At 39.5% G+C, this 26,109-nt stretch overlaps 1 protein-coding gene across 2 annotated transcripts in view; it reads left to right on the top strand.

Annotated features, from left to right (window-relative positions):
* Nucleotides 1–19,041, top strand: part of gna12a (guanine nucleotide binding protein (G protein) alpha 12a) — a 52,568-nt gene extending 33,527 nt beyond the window's left edge. The window contains exons 3-4 of one of the 2 annotated variants that reach the window (XM_062990400.1): nucleotides 16,499–16,549; nucleotides 18,424–19,041. In XM_062990400.1, the coding sequence (XP_062846470.1) occupies nucleotides 16,499–16,549; nucleotides 18,424–18,993 (621 nt within the window). In that variant the 3' untranslated portion in view covers nucleotides 18,994–19,041. The remainder of the gene's footprint in view (nucleotides 1–16,498; nucleotides 16,550–18,423) is intronic. The other variant, XM_062990401.1, reaches the window with a different exon arrangement.
* The last annotated feature ends 7,068 nt before the right edge of the window (nucleotides 19,042–26,109 follow it).

The following is a 26,109-nucleotide window of genomic DNA, read 5'->3' as shown; positions in this document are numbered from 1 at the left end:
GCAGTGCTGCTGGAGTTTTTAAATACCGTGCCCACTCACTGTCCACTCTATTAGACACTCCTACCTAGTTGGTCCACCTTGTAGATGTAAAGTCAGAGACGTTCGCTCATCTACTGCTGCTGTTTGAGTTGGTCATCTTCTAGACCTTCATCAGTGGTCACAGGACGCTGCCTACAGGGCGCTATTGGCTGGATATTTTTGTTTGGTGGACTATTCTCAGTCCAGCAATGACAGTGAGGTGTTTAAAAACTCCATCAGTGATGCTGTGTCTGATCCACTCATACCAGCACAACACACACTAACACACCACCACCATGTCAGTGTCACTGCAGTGCTGAGAATGACCCACCACCCAAATAATACCTGCTCTGTGGTGGTCCTGACCATTGAAGAACAGCATGAAAGGGGGCTAACAAAGCATGCAGAGAAACAGATGGACTACAGTCAGTAATTGTAGAACTACAAAGTGCTTCTATATGGTTAGTGGAGCTGATAAAATGGACAATGTGTGTAGAAACAAGGAGGTGGTTTTAATGTTACGGCTGATTGGTGTATATTATTATGTAAAAATGCCAATCATATTGATTGATTGATGTTCTCTCTCTTGAACTCCTGAACTTGAAGTCAAATCGGACATAATAAAGTTGCTGGTTGTTCTCTCCTTTTTTACCTTCAGCTTACAAGCATAACTGTATTTTCCAATGAATTGGTTCTTATCATAGTGTGTCCAAAATAAAAGAGCTTGAGTTTGATTATCTGGGCTTCCAGTTAGAGGTTGGATCTGATTTGGTCAATTATCCATTTGTTTGTCTTCTTTGCTGTCCAAGGTACTCTCAAAAAGTACAGAGTACACCAAAGGGATTGATATTCTTCCTGTGCCATGTTATTGTCCAACTTTCACATCCATAAAGAACCACAGAAGAAAACATTGTCTGGAAAGTTCTGATCTTTGCTTAGAAAGACAGATCATTACATCTAAAGATCTGTTCCAGTTCCTTTTATTGTTGCTCTGTGAATTACCAGACTGGGTCATGTTTCCAGACTGTTGAATTCTTTGCTGTTAATAATTGATCAAAATAGGCAAAGGCTGTACACCACTTTAAGTTCCCTTACAAGGGCCTTCAGGTTGTGTCACTCTCATATTGAAAGTTACTGAAGTTTTTTCCACCAATCTTGAATGCTCAAGCACCTTCATCCAGTCCTGCTTCTCTCGTCATACACCATATGAACAAAAGTATTGGAACACCTACACATTACGTCTACAGGAGCTTAAGTGACATTTCATTTAAAATCCATAGCCTTTAATATGGACTTGGTCCCCATTTCCAGTCTTTTGGGATGGGTATCCATAAGATCATGGAGAGTGTCTGTGGGAATTTTTGCCCATTCATCTAGAAGGGCATTGTAATAGTAATGAAAACTACAATGTTTCCATTTATATAACCGTTCATATGATTTCCCTCAGCACTACTTGCTGTGTGCCAGACCTAAGTTGTATTTGGTCCAGTCACTGGTTGCCGGCATTAAGCGCAGTCTTAAAAAATGCCATCTGCAGCAGTCAGAGGCCGATTGTAAAGAGCTTTCAAAGAAGAGCTTAAAGTTTTCCAAGACCCAAATCATCAAAAGTTTGGGAATACTTAAAACGTGCACAAAACAAAAATGTGGATTGAACACTGTGCAAAGCTTTAGTGGTACCACAGCAGAACTAGCGCGATGTTGCACATCTTGTTTCATTAAGTCTTGTTTCAAACTTCTTAATCGTGGAGATCTTGGAATACCGTATATCTTAGTGAGTTCACTGGTTTTTGCGGTTGCCACGGCGATCAAAGCGCAAAAAGCTTCTAATATGAATGGGCCTGAACGCTTACCACTTTGTTTACATCACTTAGAATGTGAAGTACGTTTTGAGTGAATGTGTAGGTTAGAATCTGGGCTCATTCTGTCGTTACTGTACATTGGACTTAATGAGACGTGCCCACCTCTATTTTATTTCTGCTATAAGTTTAAGCACTTTGCTTTGTGTACGGAATGCCATAAACACATGCTGCACTTTGTTTAATATGGAACACTTGAGAATTTGATAATATGGACATAAACCCTGTTTACATTTAGTTTTGTGCCATATTATTACACCATACATGTTGTTGTTAAAATAAGCATAAATGAGATTCTGAATTACATTTTTGAGGGAAAATTAATCGTTAGATTAATCGACTAATCGATAAAATAGTCTATAGATTAATCGATAGAAAAATAGTCGTTAGTAACAGCCCTAATTTGTAAGGTCACACTGATGTTGGATTAGAGGGTCTGGCTTGTAATTTCTGTTCTGGATTATCCCAAAGCTGTCCAATAAGGGTTGAGGTCAGGGCTCTGTGTGGGCAAGTTCTCCCACACAAAACTCACCTAACCATGCCTTTATGGGGCACAGTCATGCTGGAACACAAAAGGGCCTTCCTCAAACTGTTGCCAAAAAGTTGGAAGCATACAGTTGTCCAAAATGTCTTGCTTTGTTGGAGCTAAGAGGCCAAGGCCTATCCTTGAGAAAGGACATAACGTTATCCCTCCTCCACCAAACTTTACAGTTGGCACAATGCACTCACACAGGTAATGTTCTCCTGGCATTCGCCAAACCCAGACTCGTCCATCAGACTGCCAGACAGAGAAGCATGATTCGTCACTTCACAGAAAACTTTTCCACTACTCCAGAGTCCTGTGGCATGCTTTATACCACATTATTTGGCATTGTACTTGGTGATGTAAGGCTTGCGTGCAGCTGCTTGGCTTTTGAATTACATACCATGAAGCTCCCAATGCAGGTTTTGTGCTGATATTGATGGCAGAGGAGGTTTGGAACTCCGCAGTTATTGAGTCAGCAGAGCGCTGGCGATTTTTATGCACTGTGCGCCTCAGCACTCATATATCTAGAAGGGAGGAAATTTTATGACCTGACTTGTTGCAAAGGTGGCATTTTATTACAGTGAGCTCTGTGACCCATTCTTTCATACATGTTTGTAAAAGCAGACTGCATAGCTAGGTGCTTGATTTTATACATCTGTGGCAATGAGACTAAATGAATACACACAGTTAAGGAAGCGTGTCCTAATACTTTTGTCCACATAGCAGACATCCCAAGTTGCAAAAACACATTTCAGGGAGGTACCCCCGGAACACACATACATACACACACACACACACACACACAAAAAAAAAAAAATAGGAGCTGCTAACTGAGCTACTAAGCTAATTGTTCGCGTCACAAACACATAGTGCACTAGATAGTGTGAAAGATAATAGATTAATGTTCCCTACATAGTGCACTAGTTTGTATATTAGAAAAGAATGTATGTTCCTTACTTAGTGCACTAGATAGTGTACTAGATAATAGACTTATGTTTCTTACATAATGCTTTAGGTATTAGTTAACGGATTTATGTTCCCTACACAGTGCACTAGATAGTGTATTAGATAACGCATTCATGTTCACTACATAGTGCACTAGATAGTATAACTAGATGATGATTTGTGTTCCTTACATAGTGCACTAGAAGGGTGTATCACATAATTAATTATGTTCCCTACATAGTGCACTAGATTGTATATTTGATCATAGATTCATGTTTCCTACTTATTGCACTAGACAGTATATTAGACAATTGATTTATGTTCCCTACAGTGCGCTAGATTGTATATTCGATCATAGATTTATGTTCCCTACATAGTGCACTAGATTGTATATTCGATCATAGATTTATGTTCCCTACATAGTGCACTAGATTGTATATTCGATCATAGATTTATGTTCCCTACATAGTGCGCTAGATTGTATATTCGATCATAGATTTATGTTCCCTACATAGTGCACTAGATTGTATATTCGATCATAGATTTATGTTCCCTACATAGTGCACTAGACAGTATATTAGACAATTGATTTATGTTCCCTACACAGTGCGCTAGATTGTATATTCGATCATAGATTTATGTTCCCTACATAGTGCACTAGACAGTATATTAGACAATTGATTTATGTTCCCTACACAGTGCGCTAGATTGTATATTCGATCATAGATTTATGTTCCCTACATAGTGCACTAGACAGTATATTAGACAATTGATTTATGTTCCCTACACAGTGCGCTAGATTGTATATTCGATCATAGATTTATGTTCCCTACATAGTGCACTAGACAGTATATTAGACAATTGATTTATGTTCCCTACACAGTGCGCTAGATTGTATATTCGATCATAGATTTATGTTCCCTACATAGTGCACTAGACAGTATATTAGACAATTGATTTATGTTCCCTACACAGTGCGCTAGATTGTATATTCGATCATAGATTTATGTTCCCTACATAGTGCACTAGACAGTATATTAGACAATTGATTTATGTTCCCTACACAGTGCGCTAGATTGTATATCAGATCACGGATTTAATAACGCAATCGGGGAATAAAGTCTGTGTCGCCTGCGTGCGCGTGTGTGTGCACTCTTGGCCGCTCGTTCTAGATTCCGGGAGATTTTCTCTGATTTGCGGGCATCAGGGAGCCGCTATGTATATGTGGGAGACTCCCAGAACTTCCGGGACACTTGGGATGTCTGACATAGTGTGTGTTGAGTGTAAAGGTTAAACAAAAATGATGACAGAAGCCTTTGTTCTGGGTAAAGAGGAGTCGTAAAAGGTAAACACTTTAAATCCTTTACTAAGCAGTTAATGTTTACTGTCATATTTACCTTTATTTATATAAAAATCTCTATTAGCAGCTGATCTGCATTGGTAGGTGTGTGAAATATAGATTATCGATGTCAGACTGGAATTAGGTTGGAATCATACTGGTGCATTTATATCATCTTTTTTCTAAAGGCTTTAGATCTTGCACTAGTCATTTCTTTTTTCCCTCCTGATGATCAGTGGAAGTGACAAGGCAGAATGACGTGTGAATATGAGAAGTGTCACTGGAGCTTCCAGCCCTGGTTCATTCCCAGCTTTGTCATGTGTCATTTACTATCCGCAGACAGGCTCTGTCATGAGCTATAAATCTGCACTCGCTTTAGCACGCTCCTCCACTGTCCTATCCTGCCTGCTCTTATCTAGCTCCTAGGCTAGTTTTACTTAGCCTAACTACTTAATGAGCCATTCCTGAAAATTGATTCGACCACAACAATGGCTCATATAATGACTCTTGGCAGTGAATGAGTAAAGATCATGGCCTGGTGAAGTTATTTATTTTCACATCTGCAGCTAAGAAAAACTTAAGCTAAGTTAAAACTTTTAAACGTACATTTTTAAAACAGTATCTGTATAGTTGCTTTACTACCAAATAGGGCCAAACTTTGTTTATTAGCAAAATGTACTAACTGTAAACTATGTGCAATAGACCAGTCAAACAAGAACAATTCAAATAGCTCAACACAACTAACATAACAAGAGGTTTCACTTAATTCAACACAAAATTGCACTTTTAATGACCGACTGCACTCTCAGAATCATTTGACCCCTTCATGACAAGCGTCTTTAGTACTTAGCAGATCAACCTTTTGCTGTTATGACCTGCTGCAAACATGATGCATAGCCAGACACCAGTATCTAAGAATCTTAACCCAATGCTCATGGGCAGTGGTCTCCAGAAAAAAAGAAGAAAAAAGCTGTGCACCCACTCCACTAGATTAACGTGACCAGCATCCAGCATAGATGCATTTGTGGGGCTTGCTTATAGGAGGATCATCACATCGCCTCTGGGGGCAACTTGGTCGAGCATTGCTAAAACAGTCACTGAGCACCTTTAAGTGAATGTGTATTATAACAGTACATAGAAATAATATTTAATTTCATTTACCATCACTTTATCCTCTTCAGGGTTGCGGTAGGTCCTGTTTCCCCCAAATCACTGGGCACAATGCAGTAACGGACAAGATGCCAATCCATCACATGATCTTGGCCATCACCACCCCCCCTAGGCATAGCCAGTCATGTCTGTTTGTAGAAGCCATACATGTCTGTAGTGATAACCTCACTGGGGATTCGAACCATGGATCCCAGTGGTAGTGGGTTAGCACAATTTACCACTGTGCCACCTGAGTGCCCTATTATTTAATTTACTTAATTATTAATTAATAGTGTTTTTAGCTGCTTTAGACATCTTGGACATATTGACTAACCAATTGCTAACTGAATTGCCGTAGAATTTCTAGGACCACCTCATAGTCAAAAGGCACTTGAATGCTAAATGAATGAAAAATGTTAAATCGCAAAACACAAACCTTAAATTTAAATTTCACAGCAGATTGCATATTACACGGGAAGCGGCTCATTTCACGGTCCGTGATGTTATTTTCACGGCCATGAATTAGGTAGGGCCTTAGTTATAAAGCATTGTAAAGCATATAGAATATTTGTAGAGAAACCCACTCTAAAAGAAGTGTAAAAAAGTACCATAAATTCTTTTTTTTTATCCAACATCTCTTATTTGGTGTCCTGTTTGTTGCTCATTTTGCTCACAGCCATCAGCATTTTGTTTTCAAGCCTGTCCACATTTAATGTTCACTGGGAGTTGGTGTCAGATAGGAGGATAATAAAGGATGTGCCTGTCAGGGAGAAGCAGGCTAAAAGAGAATGAGAAGTGGGACAGTGGTCTAAGACAAGAGACTTCTCTGTTTCATCTTCACAAAACCACAGGAAAATCAAGAAGGATCTGTTAAGCGGCAGTTCGTACATGACGCATGTCTCTGATATTCTTTGAATGCCGGTTATCGGGTTGTCTGCTGTTGACGTCTTTAGAGACGTCATGAAAATGTGATGCCTTTTCAGCAGGGTCTTAAACAACTATCTGCATCCTCTGCTAGAATCGATTAACCTTTGTGTTCTGTTGACATTTACGGTACTGTCTTGTTCTTTGAGGTCCCAGAGACTCCAGTGTTGTGTAGGTAAATTAAAATACATTGAGCTCCAAATTAATCAAATTAATTAACCAAATTAACCAGAGATTTTGTTAAGGGTTGTGTGTGTATGTGGGTTGTGTGTGTGTGTCAGCTATATCCAGCTGTATTCTTTCTTTCGTGCAATTACACCTACAAAATACAACACTATTGAAATAAAGAAGGAAATACTAGAGAAATATGAGAGTTATTGTTGTTTCTGGTAGATACATTTTATAAAAAAATAAGAAAATTTATTATGGTGTATGGTACAGCACACATACTGTACTGAGATTTTTTTATGTACAGTACTACTGTGTATTGTTGTTTATTATTATTTATTGCAGTATTATCTATTCTATAATTTAAGATTAAGGGAAAGGTACTTGTATTTATAACAAAAAAGACCATTTAACCCTTTGATGCACAACCTGGGTCAAAAGTGACCCAACTGAGTTTTTATTTTCTATATATTTGCAATAAATTAATTTCGTCATTCAAGCTTCCATGAAATTTTTCAATTTACTTGTTTTTGATCATCACAAATCCTTATTTCAGTTTTATATTTTTTGCTTTTTTAATAAAAATCATTTTTGTATCACTACCCTTCTAATGCACAACATGGGTCAAAAATGACCCTTATGTATTTACTATGGAATTTGACAGAAACTACTGACATTTGTAAGTGTTTGTAGTTAAAAACATATTTACTGATCTTTTGAAAGACAACCAAAGATTAGGCTCTTGAATCTTGAATATGTCCAATACTATTTGCTTGCTAGCTATTTACATATTCTAGTATAGATAGCTTTTATTAGCTACGACAGCAAATACATGAATAACTGACAAATGTGCATATGAAAATATTCTTGAATGGATGAATATGGGTCATTTTTGACCCATGTTGTGCATTAGAAGGGGTTTGCTTAGCTTGTGCATCAAAGGGTTAAGACATTAGAAAGGTTAGGTAAGGGGGTGGTTTGGGAGGCCTGGCACAGATTCATTCTATTTACATTATTTCTTATGGGAAAAATAGGTTTAATTAACGAACATTTTGACTTAAGAACAGCCCTTTAGAACCAATTAAATTCGTAAGTCAAGGGTTTCATTTGAAGATTCCATAAAATTAGGGAAAGTCATGCAATATCAAGGATATTTTGTGAGCTGTTAAAGAGACCCCAGGGGGTCAGGGACCCCAAACAGAACATGAGGGTTAACTTTACTAGTACACTTCTTCTGCAAAACTAAACATGACAAAGAAGAATTTGAAGCTACAAGTATTTATGGGTAGCCCAATATACACATTTCATTATTTGCTACCAGAGCACAAAGGCTTCAGAATTGTGGGTGTGTGCTGGTCCTGTTGACTTTTATATAGAAAACTGTTCCCCAAGTTATCTAAGTTATTCAGTTCTTTTTGCCTACAGTTACAAATCTGTTATGCTTGGCGCTTAAGTGGTGTAGGGGTAAATTGCTTTAGCCCACTACCACTGGGATCCAGGGTTCGAATCCCCAGCAATGCAATCAGCCAGTCGAGCATCTACATGCAGAAATGATCGGCTATGTCTGAGGGGCGTGGCCGAGTTCCTGTGATCGATTGGCATCCTCTTCGGGGTGTGTTATTGCATTGGGCTCAGCGATTGTACCCCAGTGAGCACTCTGGGGTAAAAAAATGCAGAAGTATAGACTTCGCTGGCATAGTTTGATGGAAATGTATTATAAAGTTTTGAGGAAAGGCTTTGAGGACAGCAAGAACCAAAACATGTCCACCCTACAGTTAATAAGCATACAGTATAAGCATATCTTTGCTCAGTTCATACTTCGAGTGCAGGCCTCTTTTTTTGATTGTCGTGGAAGATATATTTATTTCAACTCAAAGGGCACAATGGCAATGACAGTATGGGAGTATTTTTTCCTGTTGTATTTTTCTAGGGTATTTTTCGGCCTATTTCCAGCTGCCCTTAAAAGAAATCCCAGACACCTGCAATAGAGTAGCACTCAGCTTGTCTGACAGTTTAACAACCTGCTGTCTTTTAGAGCTGTGGAAGAGTGCCACAGTCTAATGATGAACTGGGTCAGACGAGGCCTTCATAATGGGTCTGTCAGAGAAGTGTTCGCTTTAAAAAGTGTTCCGTCGGACTGTTAAATGAGCCTGGACAAAGCATGCCTGGACTGTACAGTGTGTGCACACTCTTTACTTACAGTCCAGAAAAAAAAACAGCGAAGGGGATCTTCCGGCTGTGTTTGGTGTCTTCTTGGGCATGTGGGTTATTTGAACAAAAAGCACAGTGCATTGATGTACGTCTTGAGAAATGTAAACTTCTGGAAGCCAGAAGCTTTGCCCTTGAATCTCAGCTGTCTGCATGGACCCGATTGTGTCTATCGGCAAGGTTGTCAAAGGGATTCCTCATTACTGCTGCAATTTTGGCCTCTGCAGGTTGATTGAAGGCACCTGCACAAAGACAGTGAATAATGGAGAACAGTGCGTGACTCTCTGTAAGTGCAGTACACACAGTAAGTTAAAAAGAAGAGGCTGGCAACTGCACGTATGTCAAAGGGGCCGTGTTAGCTACTCCTCAGTAAGGGTAGGGTCTGCAGTGGTGGAGACGATACAACTGGGTAGTTGCTGCATACTCATACATTATCTAGTCTGCTCTGAAAGGTAAGAAGAGCTATGCCTTGAACTCATATACAAATTCTCATCAGTATGGACAGAACAGGTGTGCTATTAATGTTTTTTTTATTATTTTGTTTAGAAGACATCTATTTAAACTGTGCATATAATCTGTGAGCGGAATAAATTTGCAAAAATCTTTACATACTGTATCAAACACCCCTTTTCATCTGACAAAGTTGTGTCAATTGGATAGACAGACAGATAGATAGATAGATAGATAGACAGACAGACAGACAGACAGACAGACAGACAGACAGACAGATTAGATAGACAGATAGACAGATAGATAGATAGATAGATAGATAGATAGATAGATAGATAGATAGATAGATAGATAGATAGATAAATACATAGATAGACAGGTGGAAGGAAGGACAGACAGATAGATAGATAGATAGATAGATAGATAGATAGATAGATAGATAGATAGATAGATAGATAGATAGATAGATAGACGGACGGACGGACGGACGGACGGACGGACGGACGGACGGACAGATTAGATGGATGGACGGACGGACAGACAGACAGACAGATTAGATAGATGGACGGACGGACAAACAGGTGGACGGAAGGACAGAGATAGATAGATAGATCGATGGATGGATGGATGGATGGACGGACGGACGGACAGATTAGATGGATGGACGGACGGACAGACAGACAGACAGATTAGATAGATGGACGGACGGACAAACAGGTGGACGGAAGGACAGAGATAGATAGATCGATGGATGGATGGATGGACGGACGGACGGACAGATAGACAGGTGGACGGAAGGACAGATCGATAGATAGACATGGATGGACGGAAGGACAGATCGATAGATAGACATGGATGGATGGATGGATGGATGGACGGACGGACGGACGGACGGACAGATTAGATGGATGGACGGACGGACAGACAGACAGACAGATTAGATGGATGGACGGACAGACAGACAGACAGACAGATTAGATAGATGGACGGACGGACAAACAGGTGGACGGAAGGACAGAGATAGATAGATAGATCGATGGATGGATGGATGGATAGATGGACGCACGGACGGACGGACAGATTAGATGGATGGACGGACGGACAGACAGACAGATTAGATAGATGGACGGACGGACAAACAGGTGGACGGAAGGACAGAGATAGATAGATAGATTAGATAGATAGATAGATAGATAGATAGATAGATAGATAGATAGATAGATAGATAGATAGATAGATAGATCGATGGATGGACGGACGGACGGACGGACGGACAGATTAGATGGATGGACGGACGGACGGACAGACAGACAGACAGATTAGATAGATGGACGGACGGACAAACAGGTGGACGGAAGGACAGAGATAGATAGATAGATCGATGGATGGATGGACGGACGGACGGACAGATTAGATGGATGGACGGACGGACGGACAGACAGACAGATTAGATAGATGGACGGACGGACAAACAGGTGGACGGAAGGACAGAGATAGATAGATAGATCGATGGATGGATGGATGGATGGATGGACGGACGGACGGACGGACGGACAGATAGACAGGTGGACGGAAGGACAGATCGATAGATAGACATACAGACGGACGGACAGACGGACGGACGGACTGATCAATCAATCGATCCATAGACAGACAGACATTTGTCACTGGATTAATACTCAGACTTTGTTGGCATAGGATGTTGTTTACTGCACTAAACCCCGTAAACACTTCTGCACATAACCCTGCACAGTCTGTGTTGGTACACTTCACATTAATACACAGCTAATCACAGTGACAAATGCTGGATCAATGGATTTATGGTGGATTCAGAAAGTATTTAAACTTCTTCACTTTTAGCAGGCTTTATTGTGTTGTGGATGTGATTTTAAATAAAGGCCGCTGGCATTTTTTACCCATCAATCTACAACAAATTATCCATAATGTCGAACTGAAAACATGTTTTGATAGTTTTTCAAAAATTAATCGAAAATCAAAAACTCATAACAGTTTTCAGACCCTGTGCCGTGGCACTCCGAATTTTGGTCAGGAGCATCCTGTTTGCTTTGATTATTCTTGAGAATTGGAGTCTGCCTGTTGCAGTTTAAATTGATTTGGACAAATTTTGGTAAGGCACATGTCTGGGTCTAGAAGGGCCCACAGTGTGAGAACAAAAACCGAGCCATAAAGTCAACAAGGTCTGTGGATCTCTGAGATCAAACTGCTATAGATCAGGTATAGATCAAGGTTACAGGACCAAAGTGGCCTCAATAATTTTGAAATGATACAAGCTTGGCACAAACTTGACACTTCAAAAGTAGGCTGTCCATCCAAATTGGACATTTGGGCAAGAAGCGTCTTGGTCACATTGTGTAAGACTAAGATATGTTTGTTAAACTCGTTACTGTTACTGGAAAAAACCACAATCTGAGCTTTCCACAAAGTTAAAAGAGTCAGGTTTACAGTTACAGTAAGATCAACAAAGCTTGATGTTTTGGAGGAGGTGCCACAGCTTCATGTGGGGAAACAATAGGATTTTTTCCTTATGTCCAAGTCAAACAATTATTCTCCCTCCAAGGATCTGAAAATCCAGTTTTGTTTGTTTTGTATGAAGATTATTTACATTTACTCAGAAGAAAACAGTCATTACTGTCTGGATTAGGTCTGAATAGGAGGTTTTCAAAAGAGCCATGTTGGCCATATTTCAAAAGTAATTTGAAGCTAAGCCAGCGGCTCTATTAGATAGATGGGTGGATGGATAGATAGATGGATGGATGGATGGACGGACGGACGGACGGACGGACAGACAGACAGATAGATAGGCACATAGATAGATAGATAGATAGATAGATAGATAGATAGATAGATAGATAGATAGATAGATAGATAGATAGACAGGCAGACAGGCGGATGGATGGATGGATGGATGGATGGATGGATGGATGGATGGATGGATAGATAGATAGATAGATAGATAGATAGATAGATAGATAGATAGATAGATAGATAGATAGATAGATAGGCAGATAGGCAGATAGATAGATACTTTATTTCCTGAGGGAAATGATTGCTAATCGTAGAAGATTTGGGCATCTCATTAAATTCTCCATGGAAATATTTTGGTTACATGTGAGTTCATGAAATGTATTCTGATTAGAAGGAAATTGTTGTATCAGATGTTTTTGTGTGAAAATAAGATATCATTTGGACGTTACACTGTACTAAAGTTTTTTTTATACATAAATGACCTGAGATTTAATCTTGAACTTAAATGTTAGACTCCACTTGCTGTAGAGATTGTCAGGAGGCGTGGGTTGCAGAATCATGCCCACCTGCCATGCCATTACATTACTTACTGACACTGGTTGCTCCTATAATCAGATAGTCTCTGCACCTCATCCTTGTTAGTTCACTGCAGCTGGGAGAGCTCTTTAAATACTACCTTTTTGCAGTGGGCTCTGTGTCATGTACTATATGATGCTCGTGCTCTTTCAACATGTGCCTTCTTAATGTGGCGGCTACATTTGTGTCGCTGTATCATATGCCACCATTCTTTGATCCCTTTCAGAGAAACTCAGCCGGTGCTCTGTCCATTTCTTTCAAGCGGAGTCCCACAGATTGATTCAGACTGGACAAAGACTGCATTAGTTGTTGGAATTGCTGCTATGCTCCTTTTATGGCCACCCCCCGCTTCTTACTGAGTTTCTCTCTTTATGCTTCTTCCAGGAACTCTTTTGTCACATGCCAGTGAAGGAGCTAGATTATTAATGAGAAACAAGTTTCATTCGTTTTCATTCTTGTGTTGTGATCGGGCATTTTGCTGGGGGCTTATCACTGATGCACCCTGAGCTATTTGACTTTTGCTGGGGGCAGTGTAGGCTTATGTTTCTGTGGGGTCGAATGTCCTCTTTTTTCTGGGTGAACACATGAAGGCTGATTTCCCTTATTCCTACTACATTTCAACACCTACATGTTCTTTCGTCTTACATTTTTGGACTGCAGATTTTTACATGAAATCTTTGCAAGCAGCTGATTGTATAACATCTTAAATATGATTAATTTGATGAACATCATCTTCAGTCTTTAGTCTCTACTTAGTTTGTCTCGCTATGTTTTGATTTCAAATCTCAAGCTGTACCAGGCCATGAGGACTTTTTATCGAATCATGTTTCACCAGACCCTTCCGGCAAAGTAATTTGGAGGACCGGGAACAATCTACAGTGACATGAATCATCACATGAATGGCGGAGGCTTTCTCCTCCTTTTTTTCTTACCGGCTTTGCACTCAGCCATATTCTAAAATCCTTCCGCTTCAGCCCCTTAAGCAATACCCATAGGCAGGGCTTGTATACAAGTACAATAAATCTGATGACTATGCCCCGTAATACGGCCATGTGCTTTCCCACACTCGCAAAGGAGCTGTCAGTGCCAAGCAATAGTCTGGGGGGATGGGGAGGCAGTGGACTGTTTCATTTACTCTCTCACACATAGAGAGCAGGAGGGGTCAGCATGAGAGTTATCAAAGCAATGGGATTCAGATCCCGTTGACAGTGCTTTTCACCACTGCTAACACTTTTATTGGATATATATCCCATTGCTGAAAGGAGCTGTAGTTTTCTACACATATGTATGTGGACAGTATAAGTCAGTGCTTCAGGGCCTTTGTCTCAAGCACTGCTTCAATCTGTGCTGTAAGCCTTTATAAGACGGCCCCAGATTTGTTTTATCCACGCAAGATAAAAAGAGTAATGTTTTTATTTAGTGTGCATACTTTCAGGGGGATTGATAAAAGCCACAGGCACTACTATCAGATATCTACTTGATTTCCTGTCTGTCCTGCTGGTGTATGTGTTGGTGTTTGGGGTAGTGGGCCTCCAGCCTGTGACTGAGGGGTGGCGCTGTCCTACTTAATCCTCTGTTTTCACACACAGCTGTTTCCTGTTGGGAGTATCGGGCAGACCAGGGTCTCTGTAACACACATATAAACACACACACACAACTGGCTCTCAGAGACAATGCCCAGTGAAATACCAAGGCCACAATGTCTGCCACCCTAAAACTCAGGAAAGAAGAATCAACACTTGTTTCATCAGGCTTCTGTATTTACAGTCTGATTGTTCTGCTATGAAAAAAAATGCTTTTCAGGGGAAAAGGTGGAGATTTCTATGTTGGGAAACAAAAATGAGTCATTAGTAGATAAGTGCCTATGAGGACAGCAGGCATAATTGACTCTTGGATGGGGCCAGTGCTGACACATTGTTCTGGCTGCTATCTCTTCGTGGCGCCGAGGTCTGTTTTTTAATACACTGGACTCTCTGCTGACCTCTGACCTACATCTTGTATGAATTATACAAAGAATAACAATTCCTCCACAAATAGGATGTTTCACTTCATGATCGTAATAATAATAATTAGATAAGACGCATAAATGTATGAGATGGTAAAGGATTTTGCTTTCTTCTCAATTCATTGTTCATCCATTATAATAATAATAATTTTGAAATCAAGTCTGGAATTAACAGGATGTTCCCATCATTGTCCAAAAAAATCTTTAAACAAATTCAACATTAGAAACAAATGATTTTGTTTAAATAAAGAACAATGCAGACTTGGGTATTTATTACAGCCAGGTTCTGTTTGGAATGACTGTTTTAGGTGATCGACTGCTGTCTGGAATAAATCATTCATTTGTAAAATTGCAGTAATAGATTAAATAGGATTGAATGAAAAGGGCGGCATGGTGGCGTAGTGGGTAACAGTGTGGCCTCACAGCAAAAAGGGCTTGGGTTTAATTCATCTGCAAGGTGGTCAGGGTCCTTTGTGTGGAGTTTGCATGTTCCGCGTGCAACAGTTTGCTTCCACAAATCCAATGACATGCAGTCAGGCCAGTAGTTTAATGTCATGTTTTACACTTTGGTTACATTCATGACAGAACAGGTAGTTACTCATTACTAGGGATGCATCAATACCATTTTTTCCCAACCGAGTACAAGTACATGCATTTTTGTACTTGCCGATACCAATACCTATTTAGAATACCGTTTTTTTTTTCAACAAAAACACACGTGAGAAGTGACGAGAAGTTTAATGATACCACGTCCAAAAATGCACGTCAACAAGTAGCGAGTGATCAAAGTGTTTGTGCGCTGACGTGATGAAATCAAGGAGGAAAAATAAATGAATCTTAGTGGATTTGGCAACACGAATAGCATGGATTGTTCTGTAGTGAGTTGGAGGTTAATAAATATTTTTGCAATGTTAGTGTTTTGTTGTTATGTTTTGTAGAGAACGATAAGGTCAGAAATACTGTAAAACGTGTGTGTGTGCCGGTGTGTTCTGATATAAACTAGATTATCCCCCTGTCCCACCTGTTTACACTCCTCTCCTGCGTTTCCCCTCACACCGTATCCTGCGTTCTCATTGGCTGTTCGACATGTCACTCATTCCCAGTCGCACATCTCAGATCAGATATCTGACGTGCTAGAAAACTCGATCCAAAGTGTGAACCAGGCATAACGCAGCAACGTGCACTAGGCACACGGTATCGGATGTTTAGTATCGGAGCCTCGTATGCGAGTACGAGCACAAGTTAGTGAGCGCGTTTTCGGGCAAATACCCAATACCAGTATCGGTACTCATGCATCTTCGTGTGTGTGTGTGTGTGTGTGTGTGGGGGGGGGGGGGTGTTCTGTTCTGTGATGGACTGGTAATCTGTCTGAAGTGTTTTCTACCCTTCATCCAATGAATCAGACCCACCACGACCCTTACCAGGACAAAGTGGTTGTACAACAGACAATGAATAAATCAACTAATATGACTGACATCTTATATTGGCCTGAACCTTAAAGATTTAAATGTTATTATTTCTGTTGCACATCATTATGTGACTTTTCATTTTTGTGTTTGTTTTTACAGAGTGAATCAGTCAAGTATTTCCTGGATAACTTAGATCGGATTGGTCAACTGGTGAGTAATGATAGTAATGGCTCTGATCGTAAGCAATGCAGTTCCAGCAACACATTTTTTTTTTTAATTAGTCTCTCGCAAACAAAATTCTACAGTCTGATATAATCAGCAAAATTTCTTCTGCCTAATTGGTCATTTTTAGTTATACAGTTTTGTATTCTGCTAAGGACAGGCTGTACTGTTTATCCAAGCAACTTTTACCTAACTATTTAAAATCTTTAAAATCTTTTTAGGGCTTTTCCACTGAAGATAGTCACAAACATATGTAAACAAATTTGAATAGTACAACTGTACAATGCACAATAGCACATGATACTGTTTGATCTGCACAATGCACAATAGCACATACTGTACTAAACTGCACCTTTTAGTCTTTTTGTGTTTTTATGTTCTTTATATTCTTATTTGTATATATATTTTTATATTTTTTATATCTTCACAAATAATAATATCCACAATAAATAATATTTCGAGAATGAAGTCGTAATATTTCTAGAATAGAAATTTTAAGAATAAAAAATTATGTAATGACCAAATGGTGTGCAAACGTCCTCATGTTAAGATGTTAAGGATTTTGTGAAGCCCAGATCTCAGCCCCACTAAATACATTTGGGAAGAACTGGAAAACTGGTGTCATAAAAATATATGTTAAAAAAAATAAAAAATAAACAAAGTTGTTTGACTAAATGGGCACAGAGTGGTAGCTCGAAATTAATGGTTTTGGAATTAAATGTCCAACAGGGTTATGGTAAGGAGTCCACAAACTTTTGGCTTTTAAATGTATATTTGAAGTAGATGTTGTACTGCAAGTATGTTATATAACAAAATTAGTTCAATATTTGTTTCCCCTCTTTGTATATAATAAAGTCATATTTGAATAAATGGAACTGGCATATAAAGGAAAACATGTGACTAGAATTGACTAGAACCATCAAAACCAATTTTACTATTGAAATACTTTTGGAATTTGGAAAGGGCAAACATTCATATTTGAAAGATACCTTTGTGACTTCTGGAAAGACTGCAGGGATTTTCCTGCTATTGCAAATTTAAGGTTGGCTACCTCTGGTGTTTTTTATGTTTGCCAAATAAAAAGGTTATGATCTACCTTAAAATAGTAACCCTGTAACTACAGACATGATTGCAAACAGACAGCTTACATTTTACATTTACATTTTCAGAATTTAGCAGATGCTTTTATACAAAGCGACTTACAGTACTGGGACAGTATATTGTCTAAGCAATTTAAGGGTTAGGGCCTTTCTTAAGGGCCCAACAGTTGCAACCTGGCAGTAATAGGGCTTGAATCAGCAATCTTTTGATTACGAGTCCGGTACCTTAAACAGTAGGCTAGAACTGCCAATGTACAGCTAAGCTGCATACATTGGAAGGCTTTACGTACAGTGAAAATTGTCATGCTTTACTTGTGATGCTCACTGTCTTTTCAAAGTGCACCCATTAGGTACACAAATGCCTGATGCATTTGGGGTGTGTCTGTGGGAATTTGTTTTCATTCAGTCCAAAAACATTGGCTTCACACCAAATTTGCCAAACCGTGTCATTATGAATCTCAAACTAGCTACAAAGCTGGAAGCTTAGAATTGTATATACTCTTGAGCAATGGGTGTGGCTGAAACACACAACTTAAGTAGGATAGGTGTTCAGATACTTTTGTCAATATAGTGTATAAACAGTAAAAGAAATGTGACTGGAAATAAGTTTTTTGACATACCATTAAACATTTCTGACACCAGATTAGCCTATTTTGCTTTTTGATACCTTTTTATACCTGATTAATATTTGAATTTCTTTGAAGATTATATGTTTTATGTATTTGAACTAAATTCTAGTATTTATCTTTTTTTCCCCAAAAGAATTATGTCCCGAGTCGTCAGGATATCCTCCTAGCCCGGAAAGCCACCAAGGGCATTGTGGAGCATGACTTCATCATCAAAAAAATCCCCTTTAAGATGGTAGACGTGGGTGGACAGCGTTCACAGAGACAGAAATGGTTCCAGTGCTTCGACGGCATCACTTCCATTCTCTTCATGGTCTCATCCAGCGAGTACGACCAGGTGCTGATGGAGGACCGGCGTACCAACCGCCTGGTGGAGTCGATGAACATCTTCGAGACGATCATCAACAACAAGCTCTTCTCTAATGTCTCCATCATCCTCTTTCTTAACAAGATGGACTTGCTGGTGGAGAAGTTGTTTAAGGTGAGCATCAGCAAGCACTTTCCTGATTTCCCCGGGAACCCTAAGCGGCTCGAGGACGTGCAGAGCTTCCTGGTGCACTGCTTCAATCGCAAGCGTCGCAACCGAAGCAAACCGCTCTTCCACCACTTTACCACAGCTATCGATACGGAAAATATCCGCTTTGTCTTCCACGCAGTCAAGGACACTATTTTGCAGGAGAACTTGAAAGACATTATGCTGCAGTGACAAGTCCAACATGCAGCTCATATTAAGGATATGTACCACTGTAGTTCTTGTCACTGTGATTTCCAGTTTCAGAAGGTTTTCATCGCTTTCAATGCTTGTGATTATTTGTCACATGCTCTGCCGTGCAAGCTTGTTATAAACCAGACTGTTGGGAGGACTCCTCTACTCCCAGTGTGATGATTTATACCACTATGTAAAGATGAGGGTTACAGAACTGAGAATTGATAGGTTAACTTCTTAAGTTAGGACACTAGTACGTGAATTTGGGCATATTTACAGAGGTGTGTGTGTGAGAGAGAGAAGAGGGACAAGATAGAAGAACAGGAAGGGTGCTGTAATTCCTCACAGCATTGATTTGTCAAGTCTTTCCAGAGTTGATTGTATTTAAAGACAAAGCATTGGAGTTAGTCTTCATAAAGTGAAATGAATTATCGACTTCCTGTCTGTTTCAAACCATAGCTGAATTAGGCGTCTCCATCTGAAATGGATAAGGCCTCATTAATGAAAGACAATGGAAGCCTTAGAGGAGCCAAGAAGATTTGACATTGCTCTATGTCCTTGAGTAAAATGACTCAAATGAAAAATATTCTTCAACAAAAAAACATTCAGACATCTCCTAATGGTTGTTTCCTTCCAAGCAAGAAACTCAGAACAATGGCTAAGCACTTCAGTTTCTAACAGGCTCTTTTGTAACTGTATTTCATCAACAAGTATTGAGCAGAAACTGTCGATAGTCTTCTGCACTAATATACAGTGAAGGTAAAAAGTCTACACACCCCTGTTAAGATGCCAAACCAATGAATTATTTAAGAAGTGTTCCCTCATTTAATGTGATCTGTAATCTGTACAATTCACTTGAAAACAAAAACGTATATAACAATAATGTGGTTGCATAAATGTGCATTTAGTGTTTTTGGGTAGGAGTCTATCATCATAAAACATCTTGACATACCAATCTTTGCCCATTCTTCCTCTCAAAAGCATTCCAAAACGGTCAGATTGCGAGGGCGTCTCCTGTGGACAGCCCTCTTTAGGTCACCCCACAGATTTGGATTCAGGTCTGGGCTCTGGCTGGGCCATTCCAAAACTTTGTCTGGTGAGACCACTCTTCTGTTGATCTGGAGGTATGCTTCAGATCATTTTCAGGCTAAAGGGTAAAATTCCTTTTCATCTTCAGCTTTTTTGATTGCATTACGCTTCCTCTCTAATGATGTAGACCTCCACTCTGACTGAGGGGAGCTGTGACTAACACGTGTGCAGTAGCCATAAGCGGATCAGCGTTGTGTACAGAGATACACACCCTGATCCACATTATCCTTCGACTCTGTGCAGAGGTCGTAATTGCCCCTTCCGGCACCCCTCCTCGAACAACAAGCCAATCGTTGTTCATGTAGACGCCAGCCTGCCGGGTGGCAGAGCCGAGATTCGTACCTGACGAGTTCGAGATGTCAGCTCTAGTGTGCTAGGCGCCACCTGAGCATCTCATCTTCAGCTTTTTGTGACTGATATGTGGAACTGTTTATAATTCCCCACACCTTAATTAAAGCCTCAGTACCAGCTGAAGAAATACAGACCCATGGCATAATGTTAGCCCCAACCATGCTTCACTGTGGGTATGGTGCTTTTGGTAATGAATTATGTTCTTTCTGTGCCAAACTCATCAGACCATAACAAATTTTCCACATGGTTTTGGCAGACTTGATGTAGGTTTTTGCAAAATGTATCCAGGCTTGGATGTTTTTCTTGCCACCCTACCCAACAGCTCAGACATATGAAGAATGTCTTGTACACATGTAGAACACGTCTTATGTAGTACACAACCAGTACTTGCCAGAATCCTTTCAGCTCCTTTAACGTCGCTGTAGATCTTTTTGCAGCCTTGCGGACTAGCTTTCTTATTGTCTTTACATTAATTTTGGAGGGTCGACCAGTTGTTACTAATGTTACTATTTTTTGTCCATTTCTCCCCCAATTTTCCTCCCAATCTACTCGGATCCAATTACCTGATTGCATTACGCTTTCTCTCCACTTACTCTGACCTCCTCTCTTGACACATGTGCAGTACCCGACTGCATCTTTTTACCTGCACGAGGCCAGTTCATACGTGCATCAGATTCGTGTACAGAGAGCCACGCCCTGATCCCATTATCCCTCGTCTCTGTGCAGGTGCCATCAATCAGCCAGCAGAGGTCGTAATTGCATCTATTAGGAGGAATCCCATCCAGCAACCTCCCTTGAGCAACAAGCCAATCATTGTTTATGTAGGCGCTCAGCCTGCAGGTAGCAGAGCTAACCAACGAGTTCGAAATGTCAACTCTGGTGTGCTAGCATGTTTTACCGCTGTGCCACCTGAGCGACTGTAATGTCACTATTTTTCCATATTTTATCCACTTGTTGATGTCTTCACTGTGTTCCATGGTATATGTAATGCCTTGGAATTTTTTGTACGCTTTTCCTGACTGATAGCTTAGAGCAATGAGATCCCATTAGTTCTTTGCAAGTTATGCTGTAAAATTCAACTCAGTAAATGTCAGAAAAATCCTACTAGAAGATCTGAACTTTATACAGGGTTCATCAGTCACTTTAATTGATGACGGGCACTGGTTATTATTTAACGTGAGTTTGAATGTGATTGGTTCATTCTGAGCACATCAACCACATTATTTCAGTTTTTACTTTTCCCTTTTAAGTGATTTGGTTTGTTTTTAATTGAATTGTACATATTATCATCTACATCACAAACACCTGGCATTTTAACAGGGGTGTGTGTAGACTTTTTATATCCACTGTATGTGTTTGACTTAACTTCAAATCATTTTCATATAACACTTCTGTAGCCATACCTAATATAAGGCCCAATGAAATATGTACATAGTTCCTGATAATTCAACATAATTATTAAATATTTCTGTTTACAGTTTAAAATATTGGAAATATTCAACCCCCTTACCCTAAAATGTGTAATGGTGATGTGTATAGGCGGGGAAAATGAGGGAAAGAATATGTATTAAAACATACACGCAATTTTAGGAGCATAAATTGACACCACTTTGAGTTTAAATGAAATCATCTAGTTCTCTTGTTAAATGTTATTCAACCCCCAGCTTTCCCAACTTTAGGTCATACAGACTAACAGTGGGTTTTAGGATCAGCAATACCGGGTGAGTCAAAATTATGTTAACACTAATGGATCTATTCCCCGTGAAATATGTGTCCGGGCTTTAAATGGTACTGTTGCTCGCTGGTTTATGTGTTGAACATGATGGTGAACAGGTTGAGACTGTCCTGTAAATCATCTTACACATATGAAGTATGTTTTGTGAATAAATGATTTCCACCATTCAAGTGTTAACATAATTTTGACTCACCATGTATTATGTAGGGATTGAATAATTGTGACATGACAGTATCAAAATCCAGAGCAACTCTAAAATCTGACCATTCATTTTCAACTGATAAAGACTTTGGTTAAAGCTATATCTAACTCTACAGAAAAGTTTGAAGTTATGAATTTATATTTTATTTGAAGGGCGAGGGTGAATATTTCTGATTACAACTGGGTAACTGTTTTTAATAAAGCCAAAAATGAAAATATTTTACATAGCAAATACAAAAAAAATACTCTTTCCCCCTCTGGTCCTGTGTGTGTGTGTGTGTGTGTGTGAATGGGTGTGGGAGTGTGTGTGTGAGTGGCTTTAGTTCATCAGTCCTTACAGAATAACACACTTAATAATGCAGAACAGGTGTTCAGCTGATCAGTTTTAAACATGGCAGCACATTTATCATTGTCTCCTCGACAGGCTTTTTAATGAACCGCTGCTTTATTTTGGCGGTGAATTAAAGTTCCTTTGATCCATTTCATGCAATTTACTCTCATCCCTCTTAGCTTTATTAATGACTTGATGCTTTCCTGTGATGTGCATACAGAGGCTGTGTTTTAAACAGTGTCTTTATTACTAAAACCCCTATCCTTAATGGATACACAGTAAACAGTGTAGATGTGTGTTTAAAACATGGCAGAACAGACACAGAGGCGGGATTTTGTTAAATATGTTTCACAAAACGTATAGTAATTGCCACCATAATTGACTAAATTCTAAAATCTATTAATAATCTCACAGTAAACTCAGAGTTCCAGCCATGTCCTCTGCATTAAGACTTGTATACTAATATTAAGAATGTTACCAAGTATATATGCCACTTTTGTAAATATATAAACATATTTTTGTACATAGATTTACGTATTTCTTTGGACACTTAAAGTGTTTTGCAACCACTTGTAACTGTTTATGTCATTGTAACTTGTAACTGTTCGTGTTTTATTGATTTATAAAGTAGTGTCAGGTCACTGGTAATATATTATTGAAATATCACTCATTTTAACTGATAAGGCACTCGTGATAGTGTCTCAGAATAGTGTCTGCACTAGATTTGTTCTTTATTTTACAGAAAATCACACGGTTTTTTTATTATTATTATTATTATTATTTTACAGAAATCCCACAAATGTAAAAATGTTTTAAATGGTTCTTGCTGTGTATCCCATTACTACATAATGTTTAACATAGCAAGTAAAAATGTCAGTATAATTGTATTTATTAGATTGCTATACATTTGTTATTATAATATTATTATTTAATTTTGTGCTTACATGGCACAGTGGTAATATACGCTAACCCACTACCACTCGGATCCAGGGTTGGAATCCCCAGCAGTGCTTTCGGCCGGTGAGGCGACTACATACAGACATGATTGGCTATGCCTTGGGTCTGATCTCCAAGGCCCCGTGATGGATTGGTGTGTTGTGTGGTGTGTCCTGAGAAACCAGAGCAGGATAAAATAGTGGTAAAATATGAAAATGAAATGAAAACGATTTAATTTGACTAATTTGAGGATAATTATCCCACACATAGGTTAAATTTGTCTTCTTTGAGTATTTATTAAGAACACATTCATTTTAAGTACATGGCTGTCATGTACATCTTATATGACATATTTGTTAACAATTTCGCCTGCAAAAACTCAACCGCTTCAGCAAATCCAAGTCAAATTAAAGTTAAAGTACAATAAAGCTTAAGAAGTGTTGCAATACAACATTCAAATCAAGCCTAACTAATGCGGACCAGATATATCTAATAGCTGAAAATGCTAACAGAGGAAATTCTGAAGGCTGGGTTGGGTTGATCGAAAATGTAAAGACGTCATTGGATTTATTGCACTTATTCCAGCCCAAGAATTGTTTTTGATATTAGTTCTTGATTTAAAAAATGGTATAAAAACAGTCACAATCACAAAAAGGGAATAGGAGAGTCTTGTAAGACCCATGTTTCCAGAATAGTGTGTCATAGGGCAGTGGTAGATCAGCGGCTAAAGTACTGGACTAGTAATTAGAAGCTTGTTGGTTTAAGCCCACCACTGCCAAGTTGCCACTGTTGGACCCCTGAGAAAGTCTCTTAATCTTCACTCACTCACTCACTGTCTTAACCACTTATCCAATTAGGGTCGCAGGGGGGTGCTGGAGCCTATCCCAGCTTTTCAATGGGCGTGAAGGCACGCACTTACACCCTGGATGGGGCGCCAGTCCATCGCAGGGCAGACACACACACATACACACATCCATTCACCTACAGGGCAATTCAGTGTCTACAATTAACTTGACTGCATGTTTTTGGACTGTGGGAGGAAACCGGAGCTCCCGGAGGAAACCCACGCAGACACAGGGAGAACATGCAAACTCCTCACAGAAAGGACACGGACTGCCATAACCTTGTCTCTCTCAGCACCATTTATAATTTTTTCCAAAAAAAGAAGAAACTGCCTGCTGCAATGATCATATTTCAACATGTGAGGCGACAGTGCTACCCACTGAGCCACCGTGCCGCCCCCCTTAATCTTCAATTACTCAAATTGTATTTGGTCATATTTGTAAGTCATTTTGGATAAAAGCGTCTGCTAAATGCAATAACTTGTGAATGTCATTAGTTCAACCTTAGTTGACACACTGTTTGAGGCTGCAATACTTAGTCATTCCAGTCACGTGATTTTATTTCAGAACTGCTGACTTCCAAAATAAGGATTATTAACAGGCCTTAATACGAGGCAAGCGCATGCATTTGCTTCTAAAGTACAACCCAGTACAATTCCAGTACAACCATGCAATGGAATGACACCCCATTCTGGGTTTCTTTCTGCAGGACCCAACACAACACTCACAAGGATAAAGCAGTTAGTAAATTCAGTGTATTTAACTTCAGTAATTCTTGATCTTGCAATTATTTACACTAAGAGCGTTTCAGCCCCAACCCAAACACCCCCCCCCCCAGTGTAAATTCAGTGTATTTAACTTGAGTAATTCTTGATCTTGCAATTATTTACACTAAGAGCGTTTCAGCCCCAACCCAAACACTCCCCCCCCCCCCAAGTGCACTCACTCATAATATAATCTGCTAAATTAAGTGCACCAGTTTTCAATAGTCACAGAAATTTTTTTATTTTGAAACAGGTTACATATGTTGATATTGCATAAACTCATAATTGGATATAAGATGTAGGTATTTAAGATTGCACTTGATACAATGTTAGTTCCACCATGATTTATTTAACTAAACAGGGATTCTAGAGGAAACGTCAGGAGAAGTAGAAGCAGGAATATAAAAAGAAAATCTGGTCTTACAGGAGTTTAAGAAATCTCCCACTGCTCTGATAAAGTACAGCACTGACTAATCTCACATGACCAGTGATGGCTCTGTATACACTCTGGTGTAATTTACAACGTTCCAAAGCTCCCCTGCTGCTTGAACACTGTGAAATCCCAGGGGTATTTTTTGCAAATGCTGAGGACTCGAATGCAAGGGGGTTGACGTTTTCCATAACTGTTTCCTTCAGGGCAAGCAGCCTTTGCTGACTCATTCGGTCTGCGGAAAACTCCTTTGAATAGCGATTTTCCCACACAGGTGCCAGTTTGCAGACATGCCATGTTTTTGCATGGAAAGTTTGAGTTATGTGCTAAAAAGGCATTTCGAATCTTCCCTTTATTGTCCTGAACAATGATTGAGATCACTACTCTGAACCAGTCACACAGATGTGGGGAGACTTGCTTATTGTCCAGCAGTACTG

Source organism: Trichomycterus rosablanca, chromosome 2, assembly GCF_030014385.1.
Source record: "Trichomycterus rosablanca isolate fTriRos1 chromosome 2, fTriRos1.hap1, whole genome shotgun sequence".
NCBI classification, from domain to species: domain Eukaryota; kingdom Metazoa; phylum Chordata; class Actinopteri; order Siluriformes; family Trichomycteridae; genus Trichomycterus; species Trichomycterus rosablanca.
Note: the sequence above shows the minus strand (reverse complement) of the source record. Positions and strands in the feature narration are given on the sequence as shown.